At 59.9% G+C, this 17,256-nt stretch overlaps 8 protein-coding genes across 8 annotated transcripts; 5 read left to right on the top strand and 3 right to left on the bottom strand.

Moving 5' to 3' along the window:
* Positions 1–189: 189 nt before the first annotated feature.
* On the top strand, positions 190–3,187 carry SPRG_11611 (hypothetical protein; the record flags this gene model as incomplete). The annotated part of the gene is made up of 11 exons (XM_012350559.1): positions 190–381; positions 427–492; positions 534–1,005; positions 1,051–1,199; positions 1,245–1,293; positions 1,338–1,447; positions 1,495–1,731; positions 1,777–1,945; positions 1,994–2,182; positions 2,239–2,390; positions 2,437–3,187. Exons 3-11 carry the CDS (start codon positions 670–672, stop codon positions 3,185–3,187), a joined length of 2,142 nt encoding a protein of 713 aa, XP_012205949.1. The 5' UTR covers positions 190–381; positions 427–492; positions 534–669.
* A 17-nt stretch (positions 3,188–3,204) lies between these two features.
* SPRG_11610 (hypothetical protein) lies at positions 3,205–6,636 on the bottom strand (the record flags this gene model as incomplete). Its single annotated transcript, XM_012350558.1, has 10 exons — positions 3,205–3,988; positions 4,036–4,502; positions 4,558–4,773; positions 4,825–5,017; positions 5,068–5,215; positions 5,270–5,403; positions 5,448–5,558; positions 5,601–5,767; positions 5,822–6,502; positions 6,556–6,636. The coding sequence occupies 10 exons, from the start codon at positions 6,634–6,636 to the stop codon at positions 3,205–3,207; spliced, it is 2,982 nt and encodes a 993-aa protein (XP_012205948.1).
* Positions 6,637–7,479: 843 nt separating this feature from the next.
* Positions 7,480–8,438, top strand: SPRG_11609 (hypothetical protein; the record flags this gene model as incomplete). Its single annotated transcript, XM_012350557.1, has 2 exons — positions 7,480–7,983; positions 8,035–8,438. The coding sequence occupies exons 1-2, from the start codon at positions 7,488–7,490 to the stop codon at positions 8,436–8,438; spliced, it is 900 nt and encodes a 299-aa protein (XP_012205947.1). The 5' UTR covers positions 7,480–7,487.
* Positions 8,439–8,953: 515 nt separating this feature from the next.
* Positions 8,954–10,289, top strand: SPRG_11608 (hypothetical protein). Its single transcript, XM_012350556.1, has one exon. The coding sequence runs from the start codon at positions 8,984–8,986 to the stop codon at positions 10,223–10,225; it is 1,242 nt and encodes a 413-aa protein (XP_012205946.1). The 5' UTR covers positions 8,954–8,983; the 3' UTR covers positions 10,226–10,289.
* On the bottom strand, positions 10,258–10,562 carry SPRG_11607 (hypothetical protein; the record flags this gene model as incomplete). Its single annotated transcript, XM_012350555.1, has 2 exons — positions 10,258–10,261; positions 10,351–10,562. The coding sequence occupies 2 exons, from the start codon at positions 10,560–10,562 to the stop codon at positions 10,258–10,260; spliced, it is 216 nt and encodes a 71-aa protein (XP_012205945.1).
* A 614-nt stretch (positions 10,563–11,176) lies between these two features.
* On the top strand, positions 11,177–12,625 carry SPRG_11606 (hypothetical protein; the record flags this gene model as incomplete). The annotated part of the gene is made up of 6 exons (XM_012350554.1): positions 11,177–11,549; positions 11,594–11,703; positions 11,751–11,893; positions 11,946–12,070; positions 12,119–12,512; positions 12,566–12,625. The coding sequence occupies 6 exons, from the start codon at positions 11,177–11,179 to the stop codon at positions 12,576–12,578; spliced, it is 1,158 nt and encodes a 385-aa protein (XP_012205944.1). The 3' UTR covers positions 12,579–12,625.
* On the bottom strand, positions 12,609–14,972 carry SPRG_21039 (hypothetical protein; the record flags this gene model as incomplete). The annotated part of the gene is made up of 6 exons (XM_012350615.1): positions 12,609–13,412; positions 13,467–14,162; positions 14,215–14,370; positions 14,423–14,644; positions 14,688–14,822; positions 14,865–14,972. 6 exons carry the CDS (start codon positions 14,970–14,972, stop codon positions 12,609–12,611), a joined length of 2,121 nt encoding a protein of 706 aa, XP_012206005.1.
* A 376-nt stretch (positions 14,973–15,348) lies between these two features.
* Positions 15,349–17,238, top strand: SPRG_11603 (hypothetical protein; the record flags this gene model as incomplete). The annotated part of the gene is made up of 7 exons (XM_012350553.1): positions 15,349–15,788; positions 15,836–15,960; positions 16,008–16,100; positions 16,150–16,278; positions 16,327–16,527; positions 16,581–16,680; positions 16,738–17,238. The coding sequence occupies exons 1-7, from the start codon at positions 15,402–15,404 to the stop codon at positions 17,236–17,238; spliced, it is 1,536 nt and encodes a 511-aa protein (XP_012205943.1). The 5' UTR covers positions 15,349–15,401.
* Positions 17,239–17,256: the final 18 nt, after the last annotated feature.

Genomic DNA, 17,256 nt, shown 5'->3' with positions numbered 1-17,256 from the left:
TCATACGGAACGATACTGCGACTGACTCTGCACAGCTCTCGTGCAGTCGGACCAGAGAACGTTGAAGAAAGAAAGAGCCGTGCACAACGACAGCAGCACAAACGACAATGCCAGATGCCGTATTTTTGTAATTTTGAGATGCAAACGCGCTTGAAGCTCTCCTTCTGCCTGTGACCAGGCTTGAAACGGCGAAACGGCCCATGGGCGCGCTCTTGCCGCCGCTGACGGTGCCCGAGAAGAAAGCTCGCGACAAGCAGCGCAAGCGTGACCAGGCTAAGCGCCGAAAGGCCATCGAGCTGGAGGTTGTGCGTGCGGCCGAATCGCGTGCTAAACAAGCCGACGCCTCAACGCGCTGGCACCGCGACGTCAACCGCGAAGAAGGTGCGACGTTCCCCTTGCGTCTATCTTTTTTCATGACAACGTTAGAGCTCCAAATCCGACGCTACGAGCTGGATGCGATCAACCCCCACGATGAGCACCCGGCGAGTGCCGGTACGCTGACCTTTCAAGCACTTTCATGCCATTGGGCATAGGGTACGACCTTGTCCCGCGCCGCTTCACGTCCCTCGCACATGACGTGAGCACGTACTCGCCAGTCTTTTTCGGCTACTCGCTCGCGCGCGGCGGTCGCAACGACGTCTTTGGCGCGCCGCGGGCTACGACGACCACATGAAGCACAAGCCCCACCCCGCGTTTCTCGGTTACGCCATGTCGCGCCACGCGTCCGAGATCATTTCGCCCATCTTCCTCAACATGGACTTTTGCAAGCGCAGGGTCGGCATCGAAGCCATGGAAGACGAGCTCCAGGAGCTACAACAACAAGCCAATATCGACACGCGCCAGGAGCGAGCCGAGTTGCAAGCGCTGCTGGACGCCCGCTTTGACTCGCCTTGTGAGTGCCTCGTGTGCGAGTCGTCCCAGACCCCCGGGTGTCCGGGGTGCTGGGTCCCGTCCTCCGACTTTTTCGATCGCGCCCACCGCCGAAACAACCCCCTCGAGTACCCCGTGCGTTGCATGAAATGTACTTCGCGTCTTATGCTGCAAACTCAGCGCGATGAGCCTGACACGACGACTGACCGATTCGAGTGGGCACACTACTACGAGGCGCCGTCGCCACGCCAAGAGGCCAAGGCGCGCGAGGACGAGTACATGGACGGTCTCCTCTTTGATGTGTGGGCGATCCGCAAGCACCGTGAAAAGTATGACATAACTATTTACACCCAACGCGACCGATCTGGGCGTAGGGTCCAAACGTTCATTTCGCTCGTGATCAAGAGCATTCCTGCGGGCAGCGTACGTTCCCATACGTCTACTCGCACGCAACCGATACGTCGCAGGCTGTCGAGCTGCGCATTAACCCGAAAGAGACCATCCAGTATCTCTACGATCAGTATCGTGCCAACGTCGATGGTGCCGACCGCCAACTCTACCTGCTGTTGCCCACGAGGTAGAGGCTTACGTCTGCGCTCGTTGAACCAGTGGTGTCGTGTCTAGTCAAGGACTCTTTTACCTCGATGCGACGATCCAAGCGGGGTCCGAAGTCGCGCTTGGTGTCACCAACGGCACGCTCGTTCTCGAGGATTTCCAGTTGCGATATAATCGCACCACCAATGGCCCGTACGTGCTCTTGTCTGTCGCGCTCTTGCACCGCGAGACGACGCCTCTCATGCTCGCGCACTATGTCAAGCACAACTTTACGGTGGACAGCGGACCGCTGAATCTGCAGCTGCGGTAGGATGCAGGAAGAAGATAGGCGGGCGAGCGTATCTCGCGTAGGTACTCTGCCAATCAAGTCCCGAAAGACGTCCAGAACGACGCGCTGCAGGCCGCCATGGCCCGCAAATCCACTCTTCTCGTCGCGTCGGCCACAGAAAATCAACTCATGAGCCGTCACTACGAGCAGCAAGCGCTCCAGCTCAGCGTCAAGAATGCATTTCAAGAGCGCGTACCGTGGATTTGAGTCAAAATTGCTTGCAAGAAAGAGCACACGTAGATGGCGAGCGCGATTGAGCTGCATCGAAACAACAAGGCGCGGCCGCGGACGAAGAAGGAAATTCGCGCATGGGCCTACTACTCGTTTGCGATCGCAGAACCCCGGTCAGACGCGCGACTTCAGAAGCTCTGGCAATGCTACCACAAATTCGACGAACTCAAACTTACAAAGCGGGGCAAGCTTCTCGACGTCCGTGCTTGATACTATAGCCTCTTTCGTGCACCTGTCATGGGGAAGGGGTGTAGGCGGCGGCGTCCGACGACGTGTGCGAACTGCTGTCCTTGCATCGGACAGCCACGATACAAACCTTCGACTTGCTCGTCGACAAGGCCCACCGCCCGATGCTGCCACCGGTCGTTGCTATCGGCCCCAAGTTTGGTGTGCCGATTGCGACTCGGTACCGATATATACCGCCGGCATCCCAGTTGCACCACTGCGCGTAGGCTCGGTATCACCGCCAAGGATGACCGCGAGTACGGCTCGGAGCTCGACGTCATCATTCCCGAAGAGAACGACGAGGAGCTTGCGCCGGTTCGTCGCAAGCAGCATTTGACGCTGGACGCGATCCGAGCCGCGCAGCAGCGGCCGTTCAAAGACATGGAGTGGCGGGCGACTGCAAAAGTCGACAAATTCTACTCCGCGTCCGACCTGCTGGTCTACCCGTTTGCGAGCGTGCGCTGGGACTGCTTTGCCAAGGCGTACATGGTTGCTGTCGCCGACGTCGACCGCATGCGGCGCTTGCTGGACGGCTACAACAACTTGGCCAAAATCCTCCAAAACGAAACCATTCTCAAACCCGCGGCCATCGAGTCGTGGCTCCACGACCTCGGTGCGCTCACGATGCAGCTGCCACCGACGGGCGCGCTCCCACAGGCGTGTCGCCGCCTCGAGACCAAGTCGTCGCTCTTGGCAGCGCGCGCCGAGCGGCACCGACGGGCGCTCGAGCAGGCGCAGGACGCGGCGCGGCGGCGAATCACCGACTCGAACGATGCGCTGCCGCCCATGAGTGCCATGGAGCGGCTCAAGTGGGAGTTCAAGAACAAGTATGGGATCTTGAGCCCCAATGTGCGCAACATGAGCCCCGATATGGACAAGATCCGCGCCACGCTCGGGTCGGCGCTCGCCAAGACGGTCGCGGCCACGACGTACGTTGCCCAGCAAGCCAAAGACAACATGGAGATATTAAAGCTATAAGAACGCATAGATCGCAGTTACGGCAGGTGCGACTCGAACGCAGAGTCTTTCTCGAGGAAGGCTTGGAGGAGGGCCGCGGCCGCCGTCGTCGTACAGATGGACTCGATGCTCGTGAGATATGTGTTGAGGTCGTTGCATTTGGCCGACAAGTAGACAGGATCGAGCTTGGCCCAGAGCCGCGTCGGCGGCAGCGGCGGCATTTGCTCGTGCGGGAACAATTCCCGCAGTTCGCGGTGGAGGTGCCGGAACGCGTTGTAGCGTCGGAGGACCGTCGTGACTTTCTCGCTGCTCGAAATGCGAATCTCAAACGCCGCGTACGGGCCTTTCTCGTCCGAGAGAATCACGTACGTCTGGACGCCGAGCCGGTGCTTTGTGTGCAGCTGCGTATCGAGCGAGACGACGGGCGCGCTCTTGTCGGCAATGTCGTCTTGGATCACCATGTGCGCGTTCTCGACGGTCGCCATGTGCGCCCGCCAGAGCTCGTAGACGGCCGAGTCCTTGAGCTTGAAGTCCATCGACGTGCCAGCGGGCGTCACGAGGCGGAAGAGACAGCGCTTCGGGTACCCAAAGACGGTCGACCGACTCAGCGGAAAGTGCGCGAACGACACTAAATTCGGGCAATTCTCGTAGCACGTGAGCGTCGAGGCGTGCAGCACAAACCAGCGTGTCGCAAACCCTTGTCCTTCGTACCACGTCTTGGCCTTCTGCGTGCGCACGCCGAGAAGACTCGTCTTGGTCGCGCCAAAGTAGTCGACGGTCGTCCCCGTCGGGAGATCCATGCCCGCCGTGTCGACAGCGTGCCTAAAAGTCAACTCGTTGCCGACAGTAGCGACACTTCAAAAAAGTACCGAGACGACGTCGCGTGCAGGTGGTCGATCGCGTGTTGCAGTGCGTCGAGCCATTCGTCCCGGAGGTCGGTCGTCGGCGCTTTGAGCACTTGAATCGAGTTGAGTTTGGACGCCGTCGTGCTCAGAAACGACGTCGCGACGTCCTTGAACGAGTGCGACACTTTGGCGTCTTCAGGGACGAGGCGCAGCGTAAAGATGTCGTCGCCAAACTCGACCAAGGTCTTGGGCGTCAGGTGCAGCGTCCAGCGCTTCCGACAGACAACGTGCTCGACCGTCTTCATGACGTACACGCGCTTGTGGTCGAGGAGGAGCGTGCGCGTGTGCCAGTAGCCCGTGGCGCGTTCGCGCACGTGGGCGGTCGTCACGAGCTGGACGGGCGAGTGCGGCGTGATGGGCACAACGTTGCGCGGCTGGAGCGTCGGCAGCGGCTGCTGCGCACTCATGTAGCGGCGCAGCTTTTCGGCCACCTACGCAAAAACCACGTCCATCATCTAAATGTTCACATAAAGAAAGACGCAGCACCGGCCGGCAGATTTGAAGGAGACACAAGAGCACGACGTCCTCGCTGTCCCAGTACGACGAGTGCGACCCTGCCGCGTACGCGAGCTCGATGACGCCTTCGCGCTTGCGCCGGCGCATGACATAGTCGATGCGCGACTGAAACCCACCGGCCGGCGGCGTAATGCGCTCGAGCATCTCCTGCATCTTGGCAAACCCGAGGCCTTTGCACGATTGCGCCTATCATAGTTGTCAATATGACACTATTGTCTTTAATGACAGAATTGGTACGGGGATGAGCTGAACGGGTGGCTTTTCGTGCATGTCGGGATGGATGAGGGGCTCGACGCGGTAAGCGATCGGGTCGATCGGGTGGAAGATGTTGAAGTAGTGCTTGCAGTTGGGCATTTTGATACCGGGCGTAAACTTGCCGTCCGTCAGATCCAAGTCGCCGCGCGAGAGAATCATGACGGGCACTGGCGACCTAGGATCTTATTGCTTAGGGGTGGGGTTGTCGGGTAGGAAACGACGTACCCGGCACCGAAGAAATTCTCAACGTCGAAATCGAGGCCTTTGAACTTGACGCCGTTCTTGGCGACTTGACCCGCGCTGTGTGTGAGAATGTCGTACGTGATGACCGATCCGAGCGAGTGCCCAAAGATCGACACCTTGCCGTTCCAGCCTGTACATATAGTTGAGTGTCGGGTATGAAAAACCATACGCGGGATTTGTGTACCCGGGTGCTCTTGCTTGAAGATTTTGTACTTGGAGTTGAGCTGCTCCGTGACCGAGTCGACAATGATCTGACCGTACTGCGGCGAGAGGTAGTAGAGCAGGTCCATGAACGTCTCCTTGTTGAATTGGCGAATGCTACACCAAGCACGTCCATTTGCATGGATCAAATCGCAACCTACCCGGACGAGCCTTCGGGGCAAATGATATCAAAGACCGCGTCGACGCCCGTGGGTTCGTGCAGCTCTTCGTGCCACTCGATCGACTGCATCTCAAGCGCAATCGGGACCTCCCTAGGACGCATCTTTGAGCTGTTTGTGGTTCAAAGGCCGTACTTAAAGTGGGTCTCTTGCAGAGCGCGGAAGAGGTCTCGGAAGATGTAGTTGTCACCCATCGTGCCCGGCGTCCCGTCCCAGTTCTTGCGCTCGCCCTCCTTGAAATCGCCGTGCTGGCCAATCCCGTGGATGATAAACATGAGGTGGTTCACAGTGCTGAGGTGGACCTACGCCACACCACGTTGTGGGATCCAAGATAATGGGGCGTAGAAAGGCCAGACCTCGGGCGGGAAGTAGTCGTCGGCCTCGGTGCCGCAGGACGACGCCATGGACGTTTTGCGAGGCGGCTTGATGTGCTTCTTGGCTTCGTGTCGCTTTTGCTGGTGCCGCAGATGCAAGCACGCGGCATGGGCGCGGAGGAGGCTCAGTCGCTGCTCGTCGTTGGCCAAGAGCCGTGCAAAGTCCAAAATGAACTCGTCAACCAGTGCGTCCGTCATGATCGTCTCGAGGTACGCGTAAAAGGCGAGCGCCGACTGCCGGTTCGTGCCAAACTCCATCGCCTGCTGCTTGAACTCGGCAAACTTGGCCGCGTCGGCCAGCGCGGCTTCCATGCGACTCACGACAAGCTCGTTCAAGTTGGCGGCCTCGACGCCGTAGACAGGCACGACGTCCGTGACGGCGTCCTCTTCTTCCGTTTCGTCGTCATCGTCGTCGTCCTCCTCGCCTTCGTCGTCCTCTTCGGTCACCTCGTCCGACTCGCTGCTAAGGCTAGACTCGGCGACGGCGTCCGCCGGGTAGATGCCGGTCGTCGGCGACGATGCCACGTCGCTCGGCTCGTCGTCGCTGGGCGAGCACATGTCGTCGCTCTGCAGGCGCACGACGAGACACTGGAGCGCATGCGCCACGGCGAGGCTGCACTCTTCGAGCGCGTCCTTGGTGCTCGCGACGGCGTCGCTGCACAGCTGGACACGGCCGGCATGCGTGGTATCGCTGGCGATGGTCTTGGCGTGGCGACGGCGGCGGCCGCGCTCGATGCCACCTCCTCCATGAGCGCGCGGAAGTCCTCCAGCGCCGGCGTGTCGACGGCCCCGGTCATCGTCGCGCAAAGTGATGACGAAGCCCCCTTTGGACTTGACGTAATCTCGCGTGGCGTCAACATTGCGGGTATTTTATTATATTGTCGTGTCCTCCCTATACACGACAGCCTGACGCAATAAAATTTCTCAAAATAATTTGAGCCGTTTTCCGCCGGCCAATCACATCGTGCCACTCCAGGCGCCTCGGACAAGTTGAAGTTGCGCCGCCGCCGCCGCCGCCGACCGCGCTGCCCCTGCCACGCCATCACAGAGAAGGTAGACGCAGGTCCTGCACAGAGGCGCTAGCAGCCATTGGCCTCAAGTCCGTCTCTCGTTCACATGGCGCACCACGCCCAATCGCCCAATCGCGTGCGTGGTCGCCATACACTTGGGTCCATGGGCTCGCAGTTTTGACCAACGCGAGAATCTCGAAATGACATGGAGCGTTGTCGTTGGGGCCAGCGCGCTGCACCAGGGTGGCGAGATGCACCATCATATCTTATGCACGACGGCAAGCTGGACGACCCATGGTTGCTCGCGTCGCCACTTTTTCTGAACCTTGCACGGTCTCACCAATCCAGTGCATTCTCCGGCGACACATCCGAGCGTGTCGATTGAAACAGGCTCCGAGCGCATCGGTAGAGATATGCCGATAGTGGTCATGGGGCAGGAAGCTGAGGCAGGATGATCACGGGTCATGCCATTAGGTTACTAGGACACTGACAGCTCACGTGCGAGCGATCGGTCCAGCGGTGGCAACAGCAACCACATGCCACACCTGATTTGCGGCTTCCATATTCCTGCAGTGCCAGCATTTTTCGTCTTCTCCAAGGTCAGTAATGATACGGTAGTGTAAAATTTGCTGCCAAGGATGACGACCAGCAGCCTCCACATCATTCGGTACACCAAGCTCTGCGACTGGGCCGCGCTGCGCCGAGCGCTCGAGAAGGCGCTGCCCGAGCACCTCGAGGTCCGCGACGAGTACGGCATGTTGGCGCTACATTGGGCCGCGACCGAGAAGAATATCCCTGTCGGTATGCTCGATGTGCTCCTGGATCTGTACCCGGACAGCGCCAAGGTGCTCTCGACGGCCGGGTACCTTCCGCTGCACTTGGCCATCATGGCGGGCGCGTCCATGGCGCGCGTGCAGCGCTACATCGCCGCGTACCCCCAGGGCATTACGACGGTCGCGCCGTCGGGGCACTCGGCCTTTGAGCTCTGGGAGACCAAGATTCGCCTCGATACGCGCACGCTCAAGCGCGGCGAGGGGCTTCATAGCGCGCAGTCGGCGCTCGTGTGGGGCAAAGCCATGATCAGCGATCTCCTCAAAGTGACGCCGCAGAGCCCGTGCCTGCGGCGGCGGCGCGGTGACCTCCTGTGTCGGGCGGATAGCGCCAGCGCACTGCCGATTGTTCTAGCCGACGACCCGGTCCGCGAGTGGGACTGGGGCGACGTCCAAAAGCGCCTTGCGCTGCACGGCCCAGAGATTGCCCGCGAGCGCGACGACCGTGGGCGACTGCTGCTCCACGGCGCCAGTCGCGCGCCCATCGAGGTCTTTGACTCGATTTTGCGCGCCAACCCGCAGGCCGTGCGGGCCAAGACGCGGTCGGGCTTGTTGCCGCTGCACATGGCGGTGCGTCAGCACGCGTCGCCGCGCCGGCTCCAGCGACTCATTGACGCGTATCCTGCAAGTCTCCACGAAGCGACGTACAACGGCGACACGCCGCTCGATTGGGCCGATCGCGTGCTCTTGGACCCTCTGGCGATGGAAGTGCTGCAAAAAGGCCAGCGCGCGCCACTGTGCAAGCCGCCGGCCGACTAGCTTGGCGCGACGCAGTACGACGTGGCAGGCAGTGTGCTCCACCATGTAGCAACTTTTGTGTATGTTGTATAAATTACATACTAACAACAGTAGTCCTCTTTTACGCGCTGCGACCATGGTTGTGCATCGACAGCGAAGAAATCGAAAGGCGGACATGCCAGAGCACCATTTCTCAGACATTCTTACTCGTTGACTATGGCAATGCCCAAGTACCAACGCGATGCTGGCGACGAAGACGCAAGGGACCTATATCTCTCTTCGTGCAGCGACCCTGCAAGGTGCGAAATTACAGGCGCACGACGTGGACGCCCAAGGCGCCGCGCGCGTACGATCCGCACGGTCGCGCGCGTTACTATGCATCGCGTATCTTGCGTTCGTTCATGTCGACGGCGGTTGACTCTGTCGGTTCGGTGGGACCCGCCATCTTGGCATCGCTGGGCCGAACTGCCTTCAAGTCGCTACCAAGATCTCCACATTGGGGCCGTAGCCAATCAGATGCGTTCATTTGGCGATCGCAATCTTAGCAACCCAGATTTGGACTTGCCATGCACGACGCGATCCGCCTCGCCGAGGCGTCTGACTGGGACGGCCTCCGCCGCTTGGTGGCGAAAGCACCGGCGTCTGCCCAAGCCTGCGACGGCTACGGCATGCTACCCATCCACTGGGCGTCCACCGAGGCAAGCGTACCCCTCGAGCTCCTCGAGACGCTTCTCATGGCCTTTCCGGACGGCGCCTCGACCGTCAACAGCGCCGGGCTGCTTCCGCTGCACATTGCCATTCGCGCGCACGCATCGCCAACGTGGCTCCAAGCCCTTCTCTCCTCGCACCCGGAGAGCATTGGGGTCGAAACGCCGACGGGTGCGACGCCTTTGGCGCTCGCCGAACACGTCGGCGCCGACGAGGCGTGCCTCCAAGTGCTGCGCCGCGCAGCACAAGTCAGTGCTGAGCCGGAAGACGCGCGGTCGACAGTCTCGAGCAGTCGGGGCTCCAACGTTTTACGGACGCCGCCCAAAGCCAAGGGCCTTTTGCGACACCTTTCGTTCGACTACACGACGACAAGCCTTCGGTCCGCGACGCGCCCGACCGTGCGCCGCGTCACGTCCGTGCCCATCATGGGCGGTTGTGCCAACAACAATGCCGACGTGTGCGAAATCCTCGATGACGCGTCCGTTTCTAGCGACGACGATGACGACGTTTTGTTTCGCGGCAACAACTGCGCTGCAGTGCTCCCGATGCTCGACGAGGAGCCGCCCGAGTGGCACCTCCATACTGCGTGCTCCGTGTGCCACGCCGCCTTTAGCATGTTCAAGCACCGGCACCACTGCCGCAATTGCGGCAAGTCCATTTGCCGCAACCACAGCGCCGACAAGAAGGTCCCAACCAAAGGCTTTCAGTCGCCGCAGCGCGTCTGCATCGCATGCTACGGGGCGCTCACGAGCCGGAAGCACTCGTTCACGATGCTCGAGTCGCCCACCGTGACGCCCAAGCGCACGCTGCTCCGCGTCCTGACCGAGCTCACGTCGCCCAAACCCAGCCCGGTGACATCGCCGATCGTAGCCGAGATGTCGACGGACGCCGAGATCCTCACGCTGAAAGCGACAGTGCAGCAGCTGACAAAGCAAGTCGACAACCTTCACATCGCCAACATGGCGCTACAGCAGCAGTTGCTCGAGCAAGAAGAGCTCAAGGCCGAGACGATGCTGCTCATTACGCAGGTCATGACACGCGTGTCCGTGCTCGAGCTGCAGCGCGTCAAGCAGGCCAACGACGACGACTTTGATATTTAGCCATTGCATCATCAACCGAATAACATGGCTGGCTACCTTTCGAGTACGCAGCGGCGCGTCGAGAGGCCATCGTGTTACATCTTACAAGAATCCCTCGCGAAGGCGGCGTCGACCAAGTGGCTTACTCTTCGAGCTTAGGGCGCTCGCCAATCTCTTCCTTGACGTACGTGACCGACGAGTGGTGGCCAGCGTGGCTGTTGCCGCTGCCCGTGACCGCGCCGATGGCGAGGTAGACGCTGAAGATACCGACGGCGATGCCAAGGCCCGGAAGCGGCTTCTTGGTGCAGTTGGAGAGGAACGGGTGCTTCCGCCACGCGTCTTGGTGAGCTAAGACCATCGTCAAGTGCGAACCGCTTGTTGGAGTATTCCGCAACCACTCGCCCAAAGTGACTGGAAACACGCACTTTGCATACAACATACAAAGAATAAGATAATGCACTAGGTGCGATACACTTCAAATAGTCTGTTGCGGTAATAGGTGCCAAATAGTGTTGTGTCGCCCGCCACAACACGACCAGTTTCTAGCCCAGGAAGCTAGCCGACACGCGGGCTTTGTTGGATGGGATGTACGAGTTAAGATCCCGGTGGCGCAGTTGGTGCGATCGTACATTTGCGGACGGCGTCGTTGACGGCAACGGCAATATGGTACTGTATCATCTAACTTTGAACCTGGCCTCCATTGCTCGCTGGACGTTAGCGCAACGCAAAGACGCGTTACGGGCCCTAGGTTTGCTGTAGCTTCAACACAAAGCTGTTGGTTTGGCTCGATCTACTCTGCTGCATATGTGCCATGATGATTTCCCACCGAGAAAGGAACCGTTGACCGTAAATGGTGTTATTGGATCGCACCTTGGCTCGCATTCAGCAAAGTTCGATTATACTAAAAACATTGATGTGATAAATAGTGTGAGCCGATTTGCTATCCGTTTGTGCACGTCAACACTCCGCAAGATGTGGGACCAGCTCACTTGCGCCAAGAAGTCGCTCTGTCGCTGGGCCGGCAACCACAAGACGCTGCTCGTCAGCACGGGCGTCGTCGTCGCCTGCGGCGCGGGGGCCTACTACGGCGTCAAGCGCGTGATCCGCGAGGCTGAGACCATGATGCTCGACTCGCAGCGAGAGCTTGTGGCCCGCCAGCGCCTGCAGATGCACCTTGGCCGGTCCCAAGAAGAGATCAAGGCGGCCTTTCTGCGCTTCGTGCCATCGCTAAAGACGCGTCTCTACAAGCTTCTGGACCTCGAAGGTATCGTCGCCAACCTCAAGGTGCTCGACAAGTCGGAGCGCGAGATGCGCGACTCGATGTGGGAAGATGCCAAGCTTCTCGGTACAATACCTTGCTTCACGACTCGATACACACGCCAGTGCTAGGGTTTGGCCGACTCTTTGCCGGTCTCCACGCCTTTTGCCAGCTGCACCTGCTCGTGCACTGCGAACTGCTCATCCTCGGCCGCGAGACCTTTCACAAGCACAAGACCGAGGTACGACGACGATGGAGTTGGCGATTGCATCCTCTCATGCTACGTAGGGCGAAACGAGCAGCGAGTCCATCGACGTTCATGTGCAGCAGCAGTTTCTCTCGTCGACCCTCGAGTACTTTTTCGAGACGGGGCTGCCCAAGCTCACGGCCGAGATCGAGTCGCGTCTTAGCGAGTACCCGACGCTCCAGACGTACGGCGAGATGACAACCTTCGATGCCTCTCACCACCATATTATCTCGCAGGTGGCGCGTCAAGGAGAAGGCCCAGGTCGAGAAGGCGGACCTCGACCACTTGCTGCGGGAGCTGCATGCCACGTGCCTTCCATGCTCGGCCAGCGACCATGCGCTCTGGCACTCGTTCCTCATCTGTATGCGATATCTGTGTCCTATGGCAGTCTCGTGACGGTGCATGGTAGACCCGGACGATGTGCCGTTGGAGGCTCACCCGGCGGGCGTGCTCCCGCTCTTGAACGAGCTCTGGGACATCCTCGAGAGTCCTTTCTTCAAGGATGCATTGCGCGCGTCCATCGACTGCCTCTTTGAGCTCCTCACCACCGATATTCTCGCGGCGCTGTACCCGCACGAGGCGGGGCCCATCACAGAGATGAGCGCGATCCAGCGGCCGCCGCTTGCCAAGGTCATTCCGCAGCTCAAGGTCGAAGTCGGCCGCCTCTTTGTGGCCACGGCCAAGCAGACGACACTGCTTCAGCACTGGGAGACGCTCTCGGGCCTCGAGACGCTCCAGTGCCTCAGCGAGTCCATTTTTGTGCAGGAGACCGACGATGCGGCGGCACGCCCCGAGTCCTCGTGGTACGGCGAACTATCATTTTATCTTTTTTCTGGTTTCTTCATGCAGGGTGTAGGGGCTGGATCTAAGTGCAATATGATTTGTATCAAATTGATACTTTACTTCATCAAGCTCAGCCGGTACATTTGCGTCTGAAGCTCGACTTGGCTCAAGAGGTCCGCGACCTCATTGCTCGACGTGTGCGCAGAGAGGCGCTTGATCAGTGTGTCCCACGCCGTCGCATTTTTAGACACGAAAGCGGCGAGCGTCTTCTTGAAGAAGCTGGCTTCGACATGGAGGTGCGTGCGCTGCCATTGGGCCTCGTCGCTGGACGCGCAGCTGTTGGCGTCCTCGGCGCGGCCCGCGAGAAAGTGCTGGAGCTGGTCGGCGCACTGAGAAAGGAGACTTTCCACATGGCTCTCGGTCTCCAAAGGGATGCAGTACGCGACGTGACTGCGCCACGTCACGAGGTGGTAGAGCACCGAGAAGACGTACGGGCGCACCTCGGTGCTGCTCTCGGGCACATAGAAGCTCTCTTCGTCGTCGAGGGTCGCACTAAGCAGCGCCACCCGGCTCTCGTGGAAGCGCTTGCCACACTCGAGGATCGTACTCGATAGCGAGAGGCTGCGGACGTCGACCTTGCTCTCCATCATCGCGTTCAAAAAGCCAACAAAGCCGGCGCGACGCGGCACCGCGAGGCAGTTGGCGACGACCACGAGACTCGCCAGCGACGATGGCGCGTCATCCACCAAGACATCCGCGCTCAAGAGGGTACCAAAGAGCGCGAGTAGCGTCTGCCCGTGCGCGACGACGCTCTGCAGCAGCACCATGCAGAACGCATCGTGCGCGGCGTCCGTAGGCGACAGGTTGGTCTCGATCGCTTGCGTCAGCACGGGCTGCAGCGTACGCCACCACTCGGAGAGCTACCACGACACAAGAATCGCTGTCAGGTCGTCCCTACGAGCTCGTATTCGTACCGTGCTGTCGAAAACCGCTGCGGCAGCCTCCAATACGTCGGCACGGTCTGCAGAGTGCATCGTGTCCTGCAGCGACGCTGCTGCGGCCGCCCACGCCGCACCGTGTGTCTCAACAGATGTGCTCCAGCGCGCCTCGGCGGTGTGTGTCGCTGCAGCAAAGAAAGCAAGGACGACATCTAAGCGGACTTGGCCGCAGAACGTGACCTTGAGCACATCGAGTTTGGCGGTGAGGACCGAGTCAGGGCACGGCCGCAGACTGTCGAGGGCCAAGAAGATGGTGTGCAGCGACCCAATCATCTCGGCCGAGACCTGCGTCGTGTAGAGCGTCTGCTCGCGCAAGTGGCGGACGCACGTCGCAAGGACGTCGGCGGCCGACGTGTGCAGGGCCTCTTGCTCGGTTGCGCTCAGCGTCGAGAGGGCCATCGTGTCGCAGAGGACGGGCCAGAGCCCTCGCTCAAAACGTCGCACGAGGCGCCCGCAGTCGGCGATGATCTCGGCGCTCGAGCGGGCGACAACGGCGGCGGGCGCCGATCGCGTCTCCTTGGGCTTGACGCCGCGCGCTTTCGCGTCGATTGGCACCACGGGGCCGCTGAGACTGGTGAGGATGCGTTCCATGTCTGCGAGCTGGGTCTTGACGCAGAGGAGACTGGGCTTGGGCGTGATGCCGAGGGCGTCGACGACGGAAATGGCTTGTTTCTAAGGCGCAATTGACTGACCGCGCCAGAGAGAATGAAGGTTCAGAGCGTACTTGGTCACAGTAGACCGCGTCTGGATCGCCAAGGACGTGGAGAAGCTCGTCGTTGGCAGTCATCGCGGTCTTGGTCGCAGCGTCCAGTACGGGCTTGAGAAGAGCCATGCTGGCTTTTCCAGCATGTCCCTTTAAATGGACGAAGTCTTCGACGAGCTATTACCAGCATGACTCGCGTGAGAATGACAGAGCGTCAGGGAGGTCGTGCCTTGACGTAGTCTTTCTTGGCCAAACTCGCACGCATGCGAGAAGGGATCTCAAAGAACGACCGATACCGCGCGAGGACGGCAAGCGCGTGGCGCGTCTTGCGCTGCTCTTCGCAGCGCTGCAGCATCAACGAGAGCGTCTTGTCTGCGGTCGATTTGAGGCTTCGAAATGCAGTTGTGAGGCGCTCGCTGTCGGACTCGTGCGCTCGAATCTCATCGGAAACCTGCAAGGCTGTGTCGAGGCGCAGCAGGCTAGGGGTATTCTACCTCGCGAATTGCTTCGTGGCAGGAGAGGTATTGGTCAAAATGGGATGCCACGAGAGCTTTGAGCTGTTCTGTCTTGTCGGAAGTCGACCGTTTGAGCGTCTCGAGCTCGGCGACGAGACCCGCGTACTTCGTATCCTACGCACAGTCGTCGCGTGGACGTCAGGACGCAGCGCATACCGCGTGCTTGGCCGCCAAGAAGGCGGTCGCATTGAACTCGACCGAGTTCATATCGAGCTTCGGGTCAATGGTCTCCTTAAGGAAGTCATCGTCGTCGGATGGCAGCATCGGTCGGTCGCTGCGCTCTGGTCAAAGATTTCGATGAAACTGCCAGACCTGCGCTTTGATTGGTCATTTGTCTTTATTTAGACCAATCCCGTGCTCGCAATCTTTGGCCCCCATACATCCTGTCTAGCCTTGGCAATTGCCTCCAAGGCCGGGAGAGCCATCGCACCCCGTCCCTGTCTTGGGCCATGCACGGCGATGTCGTGCCAGCGCAGGAGGGCGCTGTGCATCTTGACACTTCCAGCTTTCTCGACGGTGATTGGCTGCTGTCGCCATGTCCTGCGCGCTGATTGGCGCTTTTGCATGTTTTTAACCAATCGTGTGCCACAAAGGGCTTCACAAGAAATTTCCATGGAGGCATACAAAAGCCAAGTCGTCTCGAGATTGTGGCAGCCACTTGTTTGGTCAATCCATTGGCGAATTACGGCAACGATGGACCACGAGAAGCTCGCCGCGGAGAAGCAACTGCTCGCGTACCTGCATGCGCACACGACTGTCGCGGATACCTACCCGTACGCGCTGTCGCATGGCCTCGACCACGCCCTTGTCGTCGGCGTCGTTAAGAGTCTGCTCGTCGACGCCTTTGTGACGGCGTCGGAAGTCTCGACTTCGTTCTACGTGCTGAGCGAGGAGGCGCTTGGCATCATGCAGAACGGGTCGCCCGAGTTCCAGGTCTTCAGCGCCATTGCTGCCGATGGTATTAGCAAGGCCGACCTCGAAGCCATTGTTGGCGCGGCCACCTTCAAGGTCGGCCAGGGCGCCTGCATGAAGAACAAGTGGATCCGCATGGACAAGGCCACGGGCATGATCTACCGCAATGTACGCATATGTACCTGCCAGACACAAGGCTCATGGATGCGGCGTAGGTCGAAAGCGTCACGGACGACGTTGTGGCGCTCTTGAAGAACGTCGAGGCCGTCAATGGTGACGTCGCGCGCGTCGCCAAGGCGGACGCGGACAACCTCAAGCGCCGCAAGCTCCTCACCCTCCAGTACGACTTTTGAGTCGTCTTGGCATATGCTCATGCACGCACCGTAGGGTCCGCAAGTCGTGGAGCGTCGGCAAGGGCCCCAACTTTGCCCTCGAGCGCAAGCGCCAGGCGGCCGGGCTCAACAAGGACATGCTCGACAGGTATGTGCGATGCACTTTGTTTGCGTGTCGTCTCATACAACACCGGTAGCGAGGCGTGGAAGACGGAGACGTTTAAGCCGTACAACTTTAACACGATGGGCATGCCTGTCGGCGGTGGCCACTTGCACCCGCTCATGAAGGTCCGCGCCGAGTTCCGCCGCGTCCTCATGGACATGGGGTACGTGTATTGCCCCTACATGGTATCAGCACTTATTGTGTCATGTAGCTTCCAAGAGATGCCGACGAGCCGCTTCGTCGAAAGCAGTTTCTGGAACTTTGACTCGCTCTTCCAGCCGCAGTCGCACCCGGCGCGCGACGCCCACGACACGTTCTTCCTCACGACGCCCGCGAGCGCAAACTCGGTGCCCGAAGACTACTACGAGCGCGTCCGGGACATGCACGAGAACGGCGGCCACGGCTCGATCGGGTACATGTTTGTCGACTTCGCGTCTGGATGCGATCGCTCAAGCTTTGCGATAGCCATGGCCGCGGTGCGTTCACGCGTGAAGAATCGTTCAAGAACCTTCTGCGCACGCACACGACCGCGATTTCGGCGCAGATGCTCTACAAGCTCGCCAACGTACGTTCCGTCGTCTTGCTGTTTGATAGATTGATAGATTGATATATTGGGATGTAGCAACCGGGTGGCTTCAAGCCGCAAAAGTACTTTTCGATCGACCGCGTCTTCCGTAACGAGAGCATGGACGCGACGCACTTGGCCGAGTTCCACCAGGTCGAGGGCGTCGTCGCCGACTACGACCTCTCGCTCGGCGACCTCATTGGCGTCATCAGCAGCTTCTTCAAGAAGATTGGCATCACGCAGATGCGCTTCAAGCCCGCGTACAACCCGTACACGGAGCCGAGCATGGAGATCTTTGCGTACCACCCGGATCTGAAGCGCTGGACGGAAATCGGCAACTCGGGCGTCTTCCGCCCCGAGATGCTGCGGCCGATGGGCCTCCCCGAGAACGTCCGCGTCATTGCGTGGGGCCTCTCGCTCGAGCGCCCGACGATGATCAAGTACCGCCTCAACAACATCCGCGACCTCTTTGGCCACAAGGTCGACCTCGAACAGACGCGGTCCGCCAAGCTCTTCCGCGTCGACGAGCCGACGGAGGAGGAAACGGCGACGGCGTAAGACGGCGCCACCGGCGCT

The sequence above is a fragment of the Saprolegnia parasitica genome (assembly GCF_000151545.1).
Source record: "Saprolegnia parasitica CBS 223.65 unplaced genomic scaffold supercont2.67, whole genome shotgun sequence".
NCBI lineage: Eukaryota > Oomycota > Saprolegniomycetes > Saprolegniales > Saprolegniaceae > Saprolegnia > Saprolegnia parasitica.
This window is presented reverse-complemented; position numbering and strand designations above follow the sequence as displayed.